The sequence below is a fragment of the Atheta coriaria genome, unplaced genomic scaffold (assembly GCF_025399875.1).
Source record: "Atheta coriaria isolate IRGN ID8LTWV9N9 unplaced genomic scaffold, Caltech_Dcor_3.1 hic_scaffold_3_pilon, whole genome shotgun sequence".
Taxonomy (NCBI): Eukaryota; Metazoa; Arthropoda; class Insecta; order Coleoptera; family Staphylinidae; genus Dalotia; species Dalotia coriaria.
Genome location: NW_027045445.1, coordinates 5,045,395 through 5,067,549, shown reverse-complemented (window position 1 = coordinate 5,067,549; position 22,155 = coordinate 5,045,395). Strand labels below are relative to the sequence as shown.

At 37.3% G+C, this 22,155-nt stretch overlaps 2 protein-coding genes across 2 annotated transcripts in view; one reads left to right on the top strand and one right to left on the bottom strand.

The window, feature by feature from the left end:
* Positions 1–22,155, bottom strand: part of mmd (disintegrin and metalloproteinase domain-containing protein mind-meld) — a 117,493-nt gene that overhangs the window by 16,352 nt on the left and 78,986 nt on the right. The window contains 4 exon segments of the mRNA XM_065318035.1: positions 1,594–1,663; positions 5,355–5,434; positions 19,281–19,337; positions 21,037–21,206. Of these exon segments, the coding sequence (XP_065174107.1) occupies positions 1,594–1,663; positions 5,355–5,434; positions 19,281–19,337; positions 21,037–21,206 (377 nt within the window).
* LOC135804234 (very long chain fatty acid elongase 4-like) lies at positions 3,752–5,102 on the top strand. The gene is made up of 5 exons (XM_065318037.1): positions 3,752–3,821; positions 3,888–4,078; positions 4,155–4,283; positions 4,532–4,774; positions 4,882–5,102. Exons 1-5 carry the CDS (start codon positions 3,761–3,763, stop codon positions 5,041–5,043), a joined length of 786 nt encoding a protein of 261 aa, XP_065174109.1. The 5' UTR covers positions 3,752–3,760; the 3' UTR covers positions 5,044–5,102.

Here is a 22,155-nt window from a genome sequence, read left to right as displayed (position 1 = left end):
ATTAAAAATAGGAATTTTTCAAATCTGATTTCGGATTTTGATAGTTTGTTGATTTCTAATTACTTTATTTCCAAACAATTTTCTCTAGCACTGACCGTTTAGGCCCTATTGGCAATTTTAAAGAAAATTTTGACTTCGCACTGAAAAAATTTTAAGAAAAAAGTTCGACCCTGTTCTTCGGCAGGTAATTATTTCATTAAAAAAAGTTCGACCCTGTCTTTCAACATAAAATATTTTTATTGACCGTTTTGAGCGCCCTCTGTCGCCCAAAATTAATTTTAACGGAACAAAAATTAAAAATTATGGCAAAAATGGCTATTTTTGACGGTCATTTTAGGGAACTTCTGGAGGATTTTCAGGGTCGTGTATATACTCATCGTAGAGAAGAACTCTTTATCTATCACATGACGATGAAATACCCTAAATTACTCCATTGGTTTCCGAGATACAGGGCATTTTTCACATCAATTTTTGAAATTTTGTAAAAATAGCATTTTTTAATTGGCATTTTAGGGCACTTCTGGAGAGGTTAATGAGTTGGAAATATACGCATCTTATAAAAGGGCTTTTTAGCTTTCATATGATGGTGAGAAAACTTAAATTGCTTTATTGATTCCGGATATATAGGGTGTTTTCTACGGCTACTTTTACAAATGAAGAATAAAAGTTTAACGACCATTTTGGGGCACTTCCTGAAGGTTTAGAGGGTCGTGAAGGCAGCCATCTTATAAAGGAAGTTTCTATCTATAACATGACGGTAACATGGCCTAAATTTCTCTATTAGTTCTAAAAATATAGAGAATTTTCCACAGAAAGTACTGAAAATTTTAATAAAAGAGCGCAAGTTTTTATTAATTTTTGGGCATTTCCTGAGGACGTATAGAGTTGAATGATACATATATTGTAAAGGGACTCTTTTTGGATAACCTAATAAAACAAACTTAAAATTTTCCAATGGATAGAGGAAATACGGGGTGTTTCCTGCAGCAAATTTGACAAATTTCACATTATACTAACTTTAAATGGCATTATAAGGTACTTCCTGAGCTTTTAGAGGCTCAAATAGGTACAATAGGCATAAGGGGCTATTTAATCTATAACCTAAAATTGATATACCTTATATTGCACTACTGGTTCCAAAGATATAAGGCGTTTTCCACAAAAAGTATAAAAAATAGCAAAATCCTGTCAACACTTTTCATCAAATATTTTCTTAACGTAAAAGATGCGTAATTAAATTCCTAACAACTTTGTAAAAGAATTATGCAAATATCTTAAATAGTTTAAAAGTTATTCAACAAAAACTAAAAACATTTTCCGATTTTTATGCAAAATAATACGAAAAATGTCAAAAACTCATAAATTTTGAATAAATATTCAGCAGGAAAGTTTACGAGCAATATACCGGTTAATAAATTATGTTGATTTTAATATTTGCGATAAATAAACGTCAGAAACGAATAAATCTTTAAAAATATGATCGTAAGTGACATGCAATCAAACATTTGATGTGAGAAATGAAAATTTTATGGAAATCGAAAAGCGTACGCGAATGTATATATACATCGAGCAAATTATGTAAATTTCATTTACCTGTTTTGAGACCTGCTCGGCTCCGTTCGCTAAGTAATGCTTCTGCATAATATTAGGTGCTATGAGTTGTCTGAAAAAGAGAAGAGAGAGAAAAAATAAACGCACAGAATCAACGTTAATGTCGGCAATTACTTATCCGCTCGCCGCCCCAACGAATTTACATAAAGCATTATGTATTAGGCATTAAGCGCACCATCAGCGCATTAGAACGTGAAATATTGTTATAATAGAGCGGCATTTCTCATTTTTGTTTCCTAAGCGTCATCCACTCCCCGCTTACAAGCTTAATTTTATGTTGTTTTTTTTATAAATTTCCGTAATAATAGCTTAATTATTTGCAAATGGCCGCCATCAGAAACAACATATTGCATACTGTATTGTTGGTTGCCTACCATAAATCCCCAACATGTCAACATGTTATGATACACAATACATAATACATCGTCGTCATCATAGCCGACGATTGTGTTCGGCATCCAAATCGCTCGCATGCTTCAAAACGTCTCAACCTTTTGTGTTTGACATATACAGCAATTTTTTCTGGTTAGTGCACGTTATAGGTTATGTATCGGTCAATATTGGTAACCAAAATTGATCCAATATCATGCAGGCATAATCACCAAACGTGTATTACAATTTCGCATTGCATGCCAATCACGCTAATTGGCAGCGGCAATTCTAATAGATAATTGATATTAGGAGCGACAGGTTAGCGCAGGTTGGAAATTGTTGGTTAGGCAACGCACCGTAGGCATCCACTTCGACGTTGTGGCTTGGTGTGGGTCAAATTACACGCGCTGGTTTAATTTGCTGCACAAAACGCGCGCCTGGAGCTCGCGGATTGATGAACGCACGCTCTAGTACTCTAATAGCTCCCACAAACGATCACTCCAAAAAGTGTACAGTGTGTTGCCTATATCACAAGTATGTGTGAGTGTATATATGGTGGACTATAGTTGGACTTTGTAGCATTCACAGACAATGCACAATTTGTTATGTTTGCAATCCGTCTGGTAAGTTGATACGCCAGCAAACAAACCGGATTATTTCGTTCCAGGCGGAATTCGCTGACGGCGCAATTGCGGCTGCTTTTTACTAATCTCACAATATCACAATATTGCAATTTAAAAAGTGCCGCGGCGTGCAGATTCAACAATAAAGAAATAATGTTTTGCTTGCGCGACACTAAATAAAAGCTGTTAAGTTGTGTGCGATATTGATGACGAAAGTTTCGCTCGAGTGGACCGAGAAGTGTCGTCTGCGATTTCCAATAAAAATAATGATCTCGAGCGGCGCGAACAAGTATATCTACATTTTGAGCGCGCAACAACAACACGCAAACAAACTATTTCAATAAAAAAATAACAACAAACAAGAAGTATAAGATGAAAGTTTGTGCTTTGGAAAATAGCGAAAGTTTCGCTTTTTACTTCTTTTATCGAAGGAATAAAATCAATAACAAAGTGAAAAAAGCAAGAAAAACGTGCAGGAAATTCAATAAACCAAGCGGAAATTGAAACACATCCGGAATATATTGAATCATTCAAGATATAATCGGGATAATTTATAATTTAAACAAAAATCTTCAATTTTTAAACATTTCTCCTCAAAAAAATCACGATCTGAATAATTCAGCGAGTCAATTTCATAAATATGAATATTTAAAAGCATGCGTAAATAATAAATGTGTATAGTCTAAGTATACTATGAGAGTAAGGGTAGTTACTACCCTTGTAGCTATTTTCGGCACCCGCTGTGTTCACGTCCCGGCAGTTACCGAAGAGTACATATACTCCTTGACGACGCACCGCTACTTAATACCGACAGCGGCGGCGGCGGCGGCAATTTTATTTATTTTTTATGAGCTCCTTAAGGTTAAGAAGGGTAAAAAAGACGATGCAGCCCGGCGCCTCCACCGGCGGGTTAAGTAGATGATTGATCGCGGCGTTTTGCGCGTCTCCGCTGCGGACAAACAACCACAACGATGACAGCCGCAAAATAAATGCACTGTACTAGACACAAGGTGGACTTTTAATTAAAACTGCTGCGTAAACTCACAAACTTTTATCTTATACTTTATTGCTTTGTATTGTATGCTAATCATCACAAAATAATTGATGAGAAACAGAATCGTGAATATTCTGTGTTTAATATTACAGTTGACATCATGGCGTTACTAGTGAAATCTGGTTTTGATCTCTACAGTTTTGTATTCACAAAATTACCGGGTAATTAGTATTATATTAGATCTTAAAGTTTAATGCATTAATTCTAATTCTGGGTGAGTTTTGCAGATGAACGAGTTGAAAATTGGTTTCTAATGAGTTCGCCCTGGCCCACGGTCGGATTAATGTGTTTGTATTTGTACATAATTTTGGATTACGGCCCGAAATTTATGAAGAATCGCCAGGCGTTCTGCATTGATAAATTACTGGTGGTCTACAATGCTGTGCAGATTATCTGCTGTGCCGCCATCGCTATCGAGGTAATATCAGAGTGTAATTTGTGAATATTGTGTGAAATTTATAAATTTTATTGTTTTTAATATCGCACATACGCAGGGTACGAGGACTGGTCTGATTAATTACAATTTTTTATGTGAACCGATGGATTATAGTGAGAAATCTGTTTATCAGGCGCGGCTTATGTGGTTTTACTATATTTTAAAAATGATTGACTTGTTGGACACAGTAAGTATTATAATATAAATTCAGAAATTAATTTGTTTGTTTGTTACGTTTTTACGCGGAAACCACTCATCCGATTATCATGGAATTTTGTGTGAATATTAACAAGAGTATTTCGAAGAATATAGGATAATTTTTATTATTAAAATAATAATAATTCATTAAAAAACAAAGCGTTAAAGTGCATAATTACATTTTTGCAGAATTTTTAATTTATTTGGCAGATTTTTAATTTTTTGATTTTTTTAAAGATATTTTTCATCCTTCGTAAAAAAGACAACCAAATAACCTTCCTGCACGTATATCACCACTGGGGCATGTTTGGTCTATCGTGGCTGTTTGCAAAATTCCTGCCCGGCGGCACAATTCTCTATCTCGTCGTGATCAATTGCTTCGTCCATGTCATAATGTATTCATACTATTTGCTCACCGCCTACGACAAGACCTACAAAACGAGCGTCTGGTGGAAGAAGCACATCACCCAACTGCAGCTTGTACGTATATCTAAATATATTCCACAAACAATCTCAACATGCAGAAAAAAAAACTTGACTGTTTTTAATTTAATCTAATTTAATGTCGCAACTTTTCTCCTCCGCAGGCGCAGTTTGGTATTCTTCTCGTGCAGCATTCGCAAATATTATTGTTTCAACAGGGCTGTAATTTCCCGAGGTGGATATTCTGGTGCCTTATACCGCAGAACTTGACAATCTTCTCGCTGTTTGCTGAATTTTATTACAAAACTTATATCAAGCGAAAGTGAAGTTGAAGGACACAAAAAATGAATACAATACATGTCTACTCATAGTTATTTACATACAATAGCATTGTTGAGATATTTTTATAGGCAACCAATAATACATGCTTTTGAATTAATACAACGCCTTGTAATTCTTCCAGCGCGTTAATGATCGCATCAAGTGTCGGCGACGATATCGTCATTGTGTTTGCGTCGTTTGTGCGCGCAAAATTTGCAATTCAAATCTGGTGTGTTGACTGATTGGCGGATGGCGCTGTAGTCGACCGCGCGTACATATTATTAGCAAGGATAATAAGAATGGATGTTTTACTTACGTGTTAAGCTCGAGATCCAGGCGAAACTTGTGGTTGAAAGCCTTAATGAGAAGCGAGGTGCGGTGGAAGTGTTTGCCAGTCTGTAACAATAATACAAAACGTGATAAAGAGACGCCGTGTGGATGGGCAGGATGTGCGCTTGAGAACGCACTCGAGGAGATCAAGTCTTTAGCAAACACCACGGAAGGTTACAAGACAAGAGAGAGTCACCTTCGTAGGCCTCATGCGAATATAATTCGACGCAAAAGCGTTTATTGTCTTTTGTCTTCAAATTTCACGTCTGGTACATTATTAAATTATGTTTATTTAATATAAATTAAACTTTAAACTACAAAAAAACAAAATAATGTTTTCTCGTACAAAACACTACTTTATTTAATTAAATAATTATTCCTAATTAATTCCAGACTCTCTATTTGTTAGAGAATATAATACATTTGAAAAAAGCGTAATATCACTTCAAGTGGCAATTGTAAGCGGCGCGAATCGTGCGGAAAGCGTTTAAGAAGTTTTCCTCCAGAAAAGCTAGCGCAATAAAAACACTGCAAACTGTCTGCAGTGGAAGATATAAAAAAATCAAAGACCTGCAGATGTAAGGAAGCAAACGGAACGCCAGAAAGAGATGCGCCGCTTGTTTGCTTTATTTTTACGGCTGTGCGGTGTAGAGAAGTCCCGGCAAAACGACGCCGACTAACAAGTTCAAACTTTTTTAAATTGAAACTTTCGAATTCATTAGTTATGGAAGTTGTTGCTGCGCCAAACTTTTAATATATTTAAAAAAAACTTCGCTGGTGGAGGCGCAGGGCATTGTGTAGACAGATAAAGAAAAGCTTCTTCTAAAACACAAAAAATACAAAGCAGCGAAATAAAAGAATAATTAATTTATTCCAACGGACAGAATAAAAGCTAGTTGTGTTAATTCTTAAATTGAAACATTTGTTTATGTGTGTTTTGTTTATTTCTGTGTGTGTGTAGGATGCGTGATCTCAAAGTCGTCGAAGAAGAGAGAGCTGGGCGTGGTGCCGGTTGCCTCTCTTTATTGATTCGTCATCAGGTTGGTTTTCAATTAAGAGGAAGTCGTTACCAGGGGAACGCCGCCCCCGGCCGGCGGGCAACTGCCGAACCACTGTCGGCGGCGCGCAGCACACGCTTTGCATGCGCCCTCTCCTCACCTGTTACCTGCCCGACGTCGTGATTTATTTTTCTGCGTGCGTCCCCCTTCCATCTCCTCTTGTACCACCCCCACCCGAAAAAGGGTACATTGGTTCTTCCGGCAGGCGCGTACGAAAACAAAAACAATTAATAATTAATTAATGAAGAAAGTTTAAATTAATCACTTTTTCTCGACCGAAATTCTTTGGGAAACAAGTTTCCTCGCTCGTCTACCCAGGCAGTATCGAGAGATGTTTGTGTTTAATTAAATGATATTCGAAATATATTGCTGGCGCAAGTGATTTTATTATAATAACGATGTGGTTTTGGTATAAAGTGGAAAATACTGATTGATGTCGCCAGCGATAAATTACAAGCGATATTAGGCTATGCGAAAATGGAGTGGCGTTGGTTTTATCGCTGGGTGTGTCCCCTACAAGCACCTTGGAAGGAATTGCAGCTATCTGATGGGCTTCACTGCAATAGCACAAGATTTATTTGCGTTATAAATAAGTGCACGCCAGCCGAACGAAAAGGAAAACCATCAATTCGGGATAAAAGCATTATATGCCTATCGTGGCGAATCAATTCACCTGGCTAAGTGTACGACAAACCAATATTACTTCTCCTTCGATAAAGCCGAAAGCAACTACAATGAATACACTCACAGAAAACGAGAAAAAAAACAGAAAAAGAAAAAACATCCGGATACACTATTTTTAGTAGTGTAGCAATGACCATTGGTCAACTGGTGATAAATTCGATGGGCAAATGAATTATATGCTCGAAAAACTAAAATACTAAAAGCCTTCGAGAAGCGCGCTAAGTGCGCCAGATCAGCAGTCTGTCACTGTAATAGCCCGGCGCCTCCACGAATGCGCTACGTAGTGTTGTGTGGTGCGATCCCATTTAGTGCTATTTGTGTGTTTTTTCTTTTCGTACCTTTTTGGATCAAGTTTACTTTTTGGCGCCCAGAAAGAGTCTGGAAACTTATAGCCTAACCAGACCCGCCTACTTCAACCCTCTGGCGCAATACAATGCGATATGAGCTGGACCAACGAGAAGAAGCAGTGTGACCATTTGCTAGTTTTGGTAACACAATGCTCTCGAATGCTTTTTGCTATCTAAGCACCGCACATATATAATTAAAAGCAACACAGCCATTTCATTAGTGGGCTTCTTTCGCACCACACAACACACCGAGGGTGGCAAAAACCCTGGACACACATTAAACATTAAACCCCAGAAGCAGCAGAAGCAAAAATTTGCTTATTTTTTGTTGTTTTTGTTGCGATACATAATTATATAAGATATTTTTGCTGAGGCGTAGTTTAAGGGTGGAAATTTGTGTAAAGGACTTTGGAGCGTTTTGCGCGTGCAGTGGTTGTGCTGCGTCAGTGTGACGGCGTCGTTGCGGACGAAAGAAATTCATTGGATTAATGAAAACGCGATGACTTTGCAACACTGCGGAAGGGTAACACGCCAGCGCGGGCCCCTCAACAACGTCGAAATGAGCAAAAACGAAAACGTGCTATTAGTAAATCATGCTTTCCGGGGGCGCGCGCGATAGTTGTGTATGTGTGTGGGCGCAAAAGAGAATATTAGAAAATGGAAAGTGATAAATTCGTGGCGCGAATTACGCGCACTCTCCATCATCCCAACGGCAATTAATGCCAAACTAGGATTCAAGGGATAATGATAATGGATTAGTTGGCAATTCTCAAAATTTGTTTACGCGTTCAAAAATTATCTCAATCATCATTAGTTTTGGGGCTGAAACCTTAAAAACTATTATTTTGCTAAAATTTTGAAAAAAATCAGAAATCTAGAAATGTTCAGTAACTTTAGATTAAAAATAATTATCATGAAATTTTTCGTATGAAAATATTTAAAATATATGTAGAAATAATTAATTAAAAGATATAACAATATAAATAAGTTTGATTAAAAATTATCACCAAATTGCCCGGCGCCTCCACATAATACATTCTATGTTAAATACAAACTAAACTTAAAAACATTTTTGGATTTTTTCTCTCAAAAATTGTTTAAGACTGCTAAGTATTCCAAGGGTGAATGTTTATGTCGGTCGATTTGGTCATCGGGGAGTTTTTTCAGGTGCAGCACGTACGCCCGAACGGCCTCGAGGATAATTAGGGACCTTACAAATACACAAACAAGCGCACGGTACTGATTGAAGTGTCTACGTGCTGTTTTTGCCCGCTGAGACGTCTTCATCCTCGTCGATGCAGGCTGGCACACATTCGAGCTTCACTCCGCTGAGTTATACGCTACATCTGCGCGCCGTGCCTGATTCCTCACACTTTTTGCGCCTTTTTTCTTCACAAGAGGGCGCTAAACTTAATTAGGAACATTAAAGAACTAAATCGCAAACGCACACGTTTTATTTTATTTTATTTCTTTATCAATGTTTAAAAAAGAGATTAATCAAAAAGTACATTATACACTATAGTGAATAATGGAAATTTAAGTAGTGATGACTTCTCAAATAGATCTGTAACTAAAATTCAATCACTTTTGGCTCGTCGCTCATTTGTCGACAGTTTCGACAAGTGAATAAACGCCGAAATGGGCAAGTAGCAGGCGCAGGATGGCAAACAGTGGGTTTTGGGTAAAACCGCACGCACAAAAGGCTATTTATCAACTGGCCGGCAGATAGAGAACATTCGGCTGGTGGGTGGGTCGAAAGAAGGTTGCGCTGGCACTTTACAACTTTTCGCATATATCCACCCGAGCGGGTATTATGTTTTCTTCATGTAAAATTCTGTCCGCCCTCGGACGTCACTTCAACGCACAAATCACCTACTATAAACTTTCGAGACTTTACAAGACGTCGCGAAAGATTTCGGCCGGTAAAAGTTGACGATGTGACGACAAACAAAAATATAAATATCCTAACGAGGGAAATATTTTCCTCAAAAACATTTATACATAGTAATTACATCATTAGAAGGCTAAAACAGGGTTAACAGAAGTGGGTGGTAATAAACTGTTTGCTAAATGTTTTACGACGCCATGTTTTACTTTTAATGGTGGCGCAAATTGCGGATTTTCTTGCACTCGTGTTTATCTTCATTAAGATTAAGATTTATTAATTATAATGTAATCAAGTATAATTTTTGGGTTAAATACTAAACTTTATACACGTTTTAAATTTTTAACATTTTTGTTTGCGTTCAGAGAAACAAAACGATTTATTCCGATGCCGGAAAGCGACGGCAATTATAGTTTTGTCTCCGTTACATTAATATGACAAAGGACCTCCACAAATCATCCCCTGCACGACAAAAACGCTGAAAAAAATTCACCACCGCCGCCGGTGGCGGCAAGTGATATACGATTAGAGGGTTTTATTCATTAGGAAATGGTCAGCACGCAACAACTAACGGCCGAAACGACTTCCTAAAATTTTGCACACGTATGACCGGCGCCTCCACACCGCACCAAACCCGGTGCAGACGCGGAAGTGATTAATTTTTATTTTATTACCACTACGAAATATCTGTCATAAATTAAAAGTGTGTGTGTAATTTAGGAGTTAACTAATATTCGGGGTCCGATTTTCGGGGCTAATCCGATGTTCTTGTTGTTTCTCCTAATGGAAACGGCGCGACCGAATCTAAAATTGATCCGCACGCATTATAATCGCGTCCCATTGGGCCCCAGCCGCCCGCAAGCCTTCTGAAGGCGGATGCCCTAAGATTTAATGAATTTATCTGAACGACAGGCGCGTCAGACGGACGTGTGTATGAATATGAATGCCGAATTAACGTCGCCCCGCCGAAATTTCGAAATCGCTGCTTTAATAGGTTCGTCACCGCCACCAGTCGGCATACCAGTCGGCGCCGAAGGGGAAAATTGTATGAATAATCGCATAAATTTCCTGCTTTTAGTTATTATTTAAACATTAATGCGTTAAAACTGAATTTCATACATTTAAGCAGATAAGATTTATTTTGGTGGCTTTTGTGGTTGTGATTTTAATTATCAAGATGAAATTTTCGATTTTACTACGCGTTTACAACTAGTGTTAAATGTAGTTGGGCGATGGTGGAGAACAAAGTAAACATCGATGCATTAAATCGCTTAATTTCGAATGCAGGCGCACTCCTCGTGGATAAGATCCCCCATCATTATCGTCGGGCGTTGGAATTGTTTGCGCCACTAGCATCGAAACCACCCGCCGCCCGCTTCCTCAATTTGCACCACCCGGGCGAGCAATCGGCGCATCGATTCTACGCGCAAATGAAGATCTGTCGATGAGCAGAGGCGCTAGTTTCCAGCTACACATAAACTCGTGTGTTTATTTTAGTATTCGGATGAAGTGTTGCGGGTTTATTGTCATTCAAAATGTAATCAAAGGGACTATTGTTCTACCAACAGTTTTTTATTAATTACTCAAAAAGTAATAAAGGTAGAAAGTTGATTCTTTGAAATATAGATATAATATTAATTTTTGTATCCATTTTTAGTATTTGTTTTGTAAAAAATATTGTTTTTCCCAAAATTATTAGCAAAAAACTAAAATTTTGGGAAAATTTATAAATTTGACATTAAATATGATGTAACTTTTTATTAAACGTTGTTAATAATAATATTTTAATGGAATTGTGTTTGGAATTTATGCCTTAATATATTGTTGAAAAAAATTTTGATTTATCTAATATAGTTTAAAAGTTATAAACAAAAAACTAAGAAAACTCAACTTTTTGGCAAATTTTTAATTTTTGCATCGAAAATTTAATGTTTTAAACCATTGTATTACTCAAAATATGTTTTTCTGTTACTTAAGTTTCTTTAAATTTTATTAAAACTTGTTGTAAACAAAAACATAACACAACATCCAACTACTAGTCTTGTTGCCCGGCGCCTCCACATAATACACTATCTGTAAAATAACTACTCAACTTTTATAACTCTCTCATCCCGTGCGTCTTATTTTTTGTTGTAATTTTAAAGAGTTTAAAACGCTGGCGCTCGTAAAACACGTTTTTTACAACCCAACAACGTGTTTATTTAAGCAATGAAGCACTCACTTACATTTTCGGCGCGCCAGTAATAAAGCATTTATTCATCTTGTTGGTGTTAACCTCTTTGACTGTTTTATTCTTCCTCACCTAATGTACTTATTAGATATTTATACGCCGAGGAAAGACGCATTTATTTTTTGGCCGCGTGTGCGAGCGGGGCGGCGGTTAAAAATGCAAGACGCGTAAGTTAAATAAATGGCCGCAGCGACCACGAACGCGGTAAATATTTAACACGTACTACGTGCGCGAATTGTCGACGTGGTGTGTTTCTCTGTGTTTCTCTGCTCTTCGTGGAATGCTTGCTAGCAAAATGCGAGCACGCGTTTAACACGGATAAAGCGGTCAGGTCGAAGTTGTTGATTGCAACGAATCAATACAAATCTACAAATAAAATGTAACATGAATTAAAAAGTAACACTAGAAATATATTTTTTCTATTTTTACTTTTAAAGCAGTTTTTTATTGTTTTGAGACAAGAAAAGTGTTTTTTTTAAGCACGGATAGTAAAAACCGCGAGTAAAGTACTTTAGTCACGGGCTTTAGTCACGGGGTGAAACTTGCGTTTGGCTGTAAGTGATCTCGAACAAATTTTGATGATAAAAACGTTATTAAACACTCGGTACACTCACTCTTAATCAATATTGTGACTAAAACTCCCATTAAACCACTTGATACTTAATATAAAATTTTTATATTTTTTGTAATAAATTATTTTCGTGAATCTTGAAGCAGGAAAGTGATAAAACTTGGCCAAACAAACACGCGATGGCAAATCAAACAACAAACGACATCAGTTTTGATTGTAACTGAAAAAGTAAACACTTGAACGATTCGTTTGTGCGCCGCGGGAGCAGAAAAATAATGGCAGCCGACGCAAACGAAAGCGTTGCCGGGGATGTGAAAATTGAACAAACATGGCGTGTGCGGTGGCACACATCATCCCGCACGGCAATTAATATCCTTCCGCCTGTATTTGTACACACATCTGATAATCGCCTCTGTGCGGTGACCTTTTGGGAGGTGTAGCAATTTTCATTTAAATTCAAAATTTCCAAAAACCCAATTTTCATATTCTCATATTCCCACACAAAGAATAATTAAAACGCAGATAACAATTATCTCATTAGTAAAACAAGAAAAAATGGATAATGCGCCGGAAACATAAAAATTGTAGGTGTACTCGCTGGTAATTTTTGATAAATATCTTATGCTAATGAATTATGCATAACCACACGATGATTAATGCCGCTCAGACATTACAGGCTGTAAAAAATAAAACGCTGCAAACTCAGGACGCAGGAAAGAGGAAATATATACATTTGCTTTTTATCTTTTAATTTATATGTAGAACGTTTTTTCGTCGTTCGCATGGCGCATTAGTGTTTGCGGAGAAGAAGCGCGCTCGCTGTGCGGGGGTGGCGCTGGGTGCTTTAACTTTTACGTTTTGCCGGCCGTCAGGGTAAGCACTGGACGTTTTTATGGTTGCATAATAAAACTCGCGGCGCGCTTCACATAAAGCGGCGCATTTATTTTACACACCCATACAGTTATCCGGCACGTTTACCTGCGCACACCTGAGAGGTCACTGTCATTCCATAGCAGCAGAGAGATCTGTGTGTTTGTATTAGTGAGAGTGAAGTGTAACAATTTTTTCGAATTTCTTCATACACCAAGGAATATCTCTATTACCAGCGGTATTTTCCGTATTGCATTCGTGCAGCAAGCGAGCGAGTGAGGTTTTTTTGTAGTTTTCAGTTTCGTCCTGGATGCATATAAAAATGAATAAAAACCCTCCACGCGCCCGCCGTAACTATGTAAAGCAATTTTGTAAATGCACGCATAATCAACTTGTGAGCGCATTGCAACAGAGCGCTCTGTGTGCAATGGAAAAGTATTAATTAGCAAAGTGCAATAATTAGCGTAATTATATATAATGGTACAAAGTTCGCGGCGCAATTGAAACAAATCGTAATAGGCTTACAGAATACATAAATAGTTGTGCTTTATTTTGTTAGAGAGCGCTGGAGGCGTCAGTCAAAGCTTTCAAAAATAATTTAATTGTCTGTCTTATAGAGAATTTCCCGAGGATTCGGAATTTTCAAACCGTTTGTTTCTGTCTGTTTTGGTTTGTGAGATATTTGAGATTTTAATTGACAAAATTGGAAAAAAATTAACACCAAAACGTGGTATTTTTTGCATTTTTAGTTACAATTTTTGAACCTTTATGCTACGAATTTTCACAATTTTCTTGTTACAACTTATAAAGAATTTTCTTAACTTTCATATTCATCTATTAGTTTTTATTTATCACTTTTAGTTTACGAGATATTTGCCAATGAAGAAAACTCATCAAAATTGAAAAATGAAAAATTCTAAAAAAGTGAAATATTTAGTCACGATTTTCGAACTGTTATGCCTTGAATTTTAATTATTTTCTTATTCTATCATATAAAGAGTTATCTAAACCTTTATAATCAGTAATTTGTTAGTTGTTATCTTTTTTAGTTTACGAGATATTTGCAATTGAAAAAACTCATCAAAATTAAAAAATGAAAAATTTTATAAAAGTGAATTTTTTAGTCACAATTTTTTAACCTTTATACCTTAAATTTTAATTATTTTTTTATCCTATCATATAAAGAATTTTGTACACTTTCATAATCTGTAATTGGTTAGTTGCTATCTTTTTCAGTTTACGAGATATTTGCAATTGAAAAAACACTTTTTTTTGCACTTGCGTTTTGGAAATATTTCAATCCAAAACAAAAATACCAAAAATTGCTAATTAGTGTGTCCGCAATGGTAGAATTGTTGGTTATTATATAATTTTTTTGACAGGCAGGTATTTTTCAGCGTGGAAAATTTTAATAGCACAGGAATCTAACAAACGTGTTCATTACTCTTGCGCGAATGCGCTCACAGCGGCAACATCTACGTCGCTGGAATTAGTTTTAATGGGCGGAATACTCGCGAGTGCACCTCAGTCTCGAATTGCGCACAGCGACGAATTGTAAAGCGCCGAACACAATGCTTGCAACACACGTAAGAGCATTGCGTTGTCACATTATTCGTTGTTAAACGAATGAAAATTATTTCGCTGCGTTGCGAAATAAGTTCTTTTAACTCATTTTTAGAGTTGCAGTTTTGTATCTCGTTAAACTTACAAAAAAACAACAAACAAACTGTTTCTGCTCAAATTGCTCATAAAATAAAAGTTGCGAGCAAATTTAACATGACATGCGTAGCTTTTAGCTCGACGTAGATATTTGCTATTATATTTTCATTTTCCATGTCATTTTGCGGTCCTGCAAAGCGGATTATTTTTGCTTTTATTTTGTTTTAAGCAGATCAATGTCTTCTCGGGATTTTTAGCTTTCAGATAGACTCGAGAATAGTCTGTAATAAAGCGCGACTCGAGTAAATAGCACTCGCTTCATTCGCAAATGCATTTCTATCGAAATCAATGGACATTGCTGCGCTGGAGTCACGCTTTAGTGAACATTGCGTCTCTGCCTCCCGCAGTATCGACGCAGGACAAAGGACAACGAGACACAGAGCATCTTTGTGTATCGCTTCAACAGTCTGCTCAGGTTTCAGCTTTCCTACTCTCCACCAAACCAGTTCATTTAAAAGTAGTCTGCGCCAAACTCGTACGTGATGTAATTCCGAATTCGATTTATATTTATATTTTTAATTAGATTTTTTTTCATCGTAGAGCTTAAAAATTATTTGAATATAATTTTTTTCTGAACTTTTTTATATTGAAGGGTGGAAATGTGCAGAAAACGCGGTCGTTGCTGGTGTCGTTCCACCACTTTCGCAATTATCGACTAACAAGGTTGGTGTTTATTCAAGAAAAAGATTACGCGGAATTAAGTGCGGAATATTCTCGGGCGAAACCACTTACGCGGATGACGACCGAAGCGACCGACCGAAAACGTCGTGAACAAAACCACCCCTTGCCAGCCAAGAATTCCAAATTGCAAATCATTCTCCAGTCCTCCTCTCGTGTCGCTTGGCGATTGCAATTACTTGTTTTTAAGGCCCACGCGCCGGATTAATTATTTTCTTAATGAAGTATAACATCACGTACGCGCAAATGAAATTAAAATTTGAATAAAATCTTCCCACGCATAACACGCAGAAAAAAGCGTGCCAATCAAAAGGGTGAAAAATGTACGCCAAGAGTTAACAAGTGCTAATTAAAAATTTTTCATTCTAAATGTTTTCTTTGACAAAACTCGCTTTTTACAGACAAAAAAAAAAAAAGAACTCAGTCTTAAAACAACACACGCCAATTCCGTTGCTTGGCGCGCTTTCTTTACAACCAACGTTTACATTTTACATTCCGCATTTTCTTTGTCTCTCGGAATGAATAGATTACGAGTTTACGCTTGCGCCAGCGTCGTGATTATATTTAAAATCATCTTAAACTACGAGGAACTAAATGTTTGCAACTTGCGACGCGTCGTAAAGTTGACATAAACCGTTCACAATTTAATTTAATCGAGTAATACGTAAAATAGATTAATGACTTTGACATTAAAATCGAATAATAAGCATTATACACGCCCAGCGACTCAAAACAATGACTTTGAATAAGTTTAATGCTCAATATGTTAGATATTTATTACATCTCATAAATGTCATTGCGAATTATGCAAATGGATCTTAATTTCAACTTAACATTTAATAGACTACAAGGTTTTATTTTATTCGTATTCGTACGTTTTGACAAGAGTTGCGTTTGCGTTTGCGTTTGGTGCTCAACATTCATGATTAAATCGGCGCATTTAAAATTGAAATTCGTGGCGTTCGCGGAGCTCTTCTTCTTAAATAATTCGCAGACGACAAAAGGAATGTGGCAGTTGCGCTGCGCCGGCATAACAAGCGTCGGCGGAGTAGCTATTATCAATTTACAATCCGTGAGAGAGGTTGCCCCGAGCCCGGGCGCGATGTTAACGCTCCGCAAAACGCGAATGCAGAAACGCAGAAACGTAAGAGAAGACGCCGTCGTGCACAATGCGCTTTCGAGCCGCCTGCACACTTGTATCAAGCGCTCCTGCTGTGCGCGCATTAAACCTCCGACTTGCATGCATCGTTGAGCGTTGCTCAATTCTTGACTTTACCTCACAAGTGGATGTGCACGAGGCGAAATTATTCATATTGCGTTTATCGAATTTAGCGACTCAGTTTTCTAAGCAGACACTTTTTTCTACGTTATTTTATGTTAGTTTTCACTAAAATTGTTAAAACTCCAATTTAACTTGCTTATTCGATAGAGAATTGTCTGTAGATTAAGACGCTGAGATTTGTTTCTTTCTATCTGTTTTAGTTTATGAGATATTCGCAATTGAAAAAAAATGTCAAAATTTTAAAAATTTCAATTTTTAGCACTTTTAATCACATTTTACGCCCTTTTACCTTAGGATATTTAATTATTTAATATTCTGGCCTAATAGAAACTTTTCCAATCTTTCATAATCTGCTATTTGTTGGCTTCCAGCTCTTTTAGTTTACGAAATATTCGCAATTGAAAAACGCCAAAATTTGAAAAATTTCATTTTTTAGCACGTTTAGGGACATTTTTCGCCCTTTTACCCTACGATATTTATTTATTTTATATTCTAATCTAATAGAGAATTTTCCAATCTTTCATAATCTGTAATTTGTTAGATTGTATCTCTTTCAGTTTAGGAGATATTCACTATCAAAAAACCTCAAAAAAAAATCAACCTAAATTTGAAAAATTTAAGAAATAACGATACTCTTAAGTTGCCCAATTCAATTGTTATTGGCGGTTTTCGTAATTTTATAATTTTAATTTTAAAAACATAATTTCCGTGATTTTCATCCGCAGTCATTGTAAAAATTTCATTCCGTTTAATAGCAAAACAAGACGATAAATTATGTCGTTGCAATTCGGAACAATTCCAACAATGCGCCCACACAATCCACAATAGAAGCGTTACGATAAGTGGGGTGGAAGTTGAAGCAAAGTTGTAATTGTTAATACTTGTTGCGGAACGCTTGCAGTTTGCTGCATTTATGCGCACACGGCAATAAACAGTTCCGAAACGTCCAAACACCAATTTCTATAATTATATTCCAAGCAGCGCAGCGCGCTTGCACAAACAAAGCAATACTCGTCGTACAACTCGACATTTTTCCTTCAACAACGTAAAATTTATCCGACGAATGCAGTTGAAGTGTGTTCGCGGTTGCATTAATAACACGCAAACGGCATTGCATGTTGTATCTCGTGTTTGCCCGGCGCCTCCACTCGCATTAAACACGAAACGTAAGAAATTCCCGGAGTAAATTTACATTTGCCAGATACTCGACACTGGTGTATTTGCACTGATGAGTGTACACGTTATTTGCGTGCATCACGTGTAATCCGGTTTTGTTTTTAATTCGAGTGAATGCGCGTTCGATTGCGCATTGTTCTAGTTTAATCGAATTTTAAACACGCGCGGCGTGAGCTCTCTTGTTATATTGACAAAGTAATGCGAAATTCATTCGGCGCGGACACACAGAGCGGTGTGCTGTATTTGGCATGCAAATTGCCTGCAAATACTTGCTCACAAGTCGTTTTCCTATTTCTTTTCCGGTCGTGTATTGTTGTCAAAATTGACTTCTTTTGCATGCGCTAAGCGAATTTACCCACCAAACGAATAGTGTCGCAAACGGCGTTTAAATATTTAAAGATTCGAACGTTTGTATGCAACCCCCAAAGCGTTCAATTTCGTATTGAATAGCACTTTGATATTTAAGTTGGAATACGTTTTGGTAAATAGATGTTAAATAGTAATTGTAATTGTAGATTGCGGTTGTGGGTGATGGGCGTTATTAGATTTTAAAAGCGGATTGGAAATCATGGATGACACGCGTTGATTTACGTCAATAATCCCATCTGCGTGCTGCGTGTTCGTCCTTTGCGTGTTGGACATCGACGGACACCGCCGAAACAAGTCACGCATGTGCCGGCGATTTCTCATGCAACGACAATTAGCATATGCAAATGACCATTCCCCGGCAATTTGTAACTAAATTACGTCCGTCGTGCGCAGGACACCTCTATGTCACCAATTTTATCTACTGCATGTTAAAATGTATCCTTAAAACATAAAAATTAATTTTTAACAAAATTTCGGGAAATTATAGAAATTTTTTTGATTCTATTGAATATTTTGCTTTAATTATTGATTTTTTGTGTAACACTTTGTATATTTAGTATAAAGTCGTTCGTTAAGAGCTGATCCCTGGCGGGTGCCCGGAACGCCGGTCCCAATATGGATGACAAATTGCATTATCGGTTGGACCTTTACGAAAAACCAATTTCTTCGGCGTTGTTACCGCGGGCTTCGCATCCTGACGTGTCCTCTCCGCACGCTGCTCTCAATTCGAATGCGTCGCGCAACATCGCCGGCGTTTTAATGTCCTGCCCTCGGAGCGCTTTATGTCCGATGAATTCAGCGGAATTTTTTTCCGAAGACGATTTTATTATGCCGTAAAATATGTAACGCCTCGAGAGGAATTACAATCTTCGACAATACAATTCGACTTAGCGCCGAACGATTCACCGAATATTGCCCCGGTAAAAAACATGAGTCTAGACTACAAATTGATACAAATCATTGGTACATAGAAATAAATACGGTTTTTTTTCCCGAGGAGGAAAATATTAATCGAATGATAAAAGTTGATGGACATAACTTACCCTTTGTCGTCCGGAACCGCGCACAGGTCCTGAATAACTGCCATCGCCCTGACCTCTCTGGAAATGAGAGAAAAAACGTCGTGCAGTCAGAAAAGCAATTTCGTCGCGCGAATTCCACTTCGGGGACTTGCATTAAAAACATTTTTTTCCAGTCGCCAAGTGGATTTCTTCAACGAATTCATTTTAAATTTAAAAATTTGGATCGAAGATAACATCAAATGATAAAAACAGCGCCAATATTTTGCAAATAATCAACGCAATTATTTACCTATGACTAATAATTAATTTAAACATTGCACATTGTGTGGTTAAGTACTTGTCAATAGTTTGTGGATAGTAGAGGATTGAAAACGTGAGCTTTCCAACACAAAGAAATCAAGCCATGAATAGATAATAATCATCTATATAGTCTGATACTACACTGAATGAGATGAAAGGTTTGGGTTTTGATATTCAATATGATCAATTTTGATCCTCGCAGACATTGTCCTTCATCATGTCCCACAACGCATATTCGGAATTTTTAATATAAACCGCGCGCGCGGATCCAAATTTGCCCAGCGCTCACAATGTGGGCTTACGTCCTAAGCCGCATAATACAACAATGGACTCTTCGATAATACCATCCGACCTACTATCAGCCAATTCTACAAACTCTTGTGTTCACTTCAGCGATCAATAAAGCGCCAGCATCAAAGCAAGCAAGAAACAATACTATTTATACATAATAGATGCAACTATGTTAATATTTTTGTCTAATACATTATTTCACATTATTTCACAAGAGAATAATGAGTTTTATTATGATTTACTGAAAATTTTGAAAAAAATAATTAAATTTTATTTTTTTGTTAATTTTGAAACACCCTGTATATATGCTTGTTGTGTATAGCCAAAGGTAAATTTAATATCGACGCAAACTTTGATTCCGTTGAACACAAGCCCCAGCGCGTTAATTTGCCGATGGTTGAGTTATAATTAAGGTGGAGTGCGAAGGCGCCGGGCAACGCGCGACATAATTTGCACAAAGCGCCTGCCTGCTGACCGTAACACAGCTTTTTGTGAAATGTAACACTGTGTGTATGTAAGTGTTTGGGCGCACGGCGAGGTCGAGAAAATGAGAAACGCAACATAAAAGCGCGCGTTATTCGCGCTGCGGCGTCGAAGCTCGAATGATTGACACTTTTCACGTCTGAAACAACAGCTGGCCGTGATATTTCGCTTTCGACGCGGCGATAACAAAGCGAGGAATTGAAAGAAAATTGAAACACGCGCACACACGACTTGTGAGATGAAGTTGCGTTTGAGGAAAAAAATATTGAACTTCTTCAAAGGTTATATTTTTAATTTTCTCTCAAAAAATCAAAAAAATAAAATTTTTGTTTAAAAAAGTAAAAAATAAAAGATTAATTTATAAATCAAGACACGCGACACTAATACGTCAGGATTACCACCATCTTTTGTATAAATTACTGTCCGAGCCGGTCGGGTTCGTGCGTTCTTAAAGGATTCGCAAGTGATCATCGTGAGACGTGAGGATCAACGCTAGACACCTTTCTCTACGCTCCGGATTAGTTTCATATAATTAATTACTTATACAACGCCGTGAGGGACCAAAAAATTTCTTCGATTGTAATTTGAGATGAAATATTTTGAGGGAAATGTTTGCGGTATTTGGTATTTGGTTATAAAAATGGTACGGTTTATTTTTGCTCTGGTATTTATAGAATGAATGGTGAAATGTGCAATGACATACCGTACTCCTCGCTTTTCGTACCTTAGACGACCCTATCTCCCTGGTGGAGATGCCCATCTTCTTGTGCTGGCGCAACTGCACTGGATAAATGATTTGGTAGTAGTGCGATCCGATGTTGCGCACCATTTCTTGGTTTTGCGTGTATTCTCTGAGAAGTCTTTCCACCTCTCCTGAAAATTAAATAAAAAAACATTTTTTAGTCATTTTTCTTTAAAATTTAAGAAAAAATCAATTTTTTGCTTTAAAAATTATTTTAGTAACTGTATAATATTTCCACAAATATTTTTGTGTATTTTTCGTCCTTGTACACTCAAAATTTGCTCTCCCAGTGAAATTTCCAAAATAATTTGCTAAATAGTCAAGTTTTTGATCACTGAAAAAATTAAATCATCCCCACTGATGAATTGCACTTTGGCTGATGATGCGAGGGGGCGCTGGCGACAGCTTTGCGGTGCGATACCAAAACGGCGCTCGTGGAACGCAATTACGAGCGAGAAAATGTCACGGCTGGCGGATATTAGCTTGTTCCGGTGACCACAGCGCGACGGCACACATAGGACCTGTTGAAAGCCGTGCAGCCGCCCCCCGTCGTCGCGTTACTACCGTGCGACATGCACCACCGCTCAAATCACCCCTTCTAACCATATAAATGTTGCAATCAAGCAAATCAATACTTCACACATTATAAATATTCCCATCTACTAAATATATTCTCAAAATTTCTACACTCATAAATATTACTTTATGTTATGCGGTGCTAAAATGTTTATACTATAAATAATGGCGGATGGGTGAAAATAATCACGCTTGTAAACCCCTTTAGCTGGGCCCTGGCTAAACCTGCTGCTTAGAATAATAAACGTTTATTTTATGGTTCGGAGAGTAATGTGCGAAGACCGGATTATCATCGAACGTTGCGATATTGTGTTATTATACGATATTCAGGGGTTGTTTATGGAGGAGATGGCTAAATGATCCTCGCACGCATTAAAACTTTGTGTTTTAGGTGTTTACGGACGCGTTTTTTCAACGTGCGATGGCTAATCCACAGACACGTTGAGATTTTTTATTTCGAAAGTATAACTTAAGTAGCTTTAGTAAATTATGCCATAATGCGGA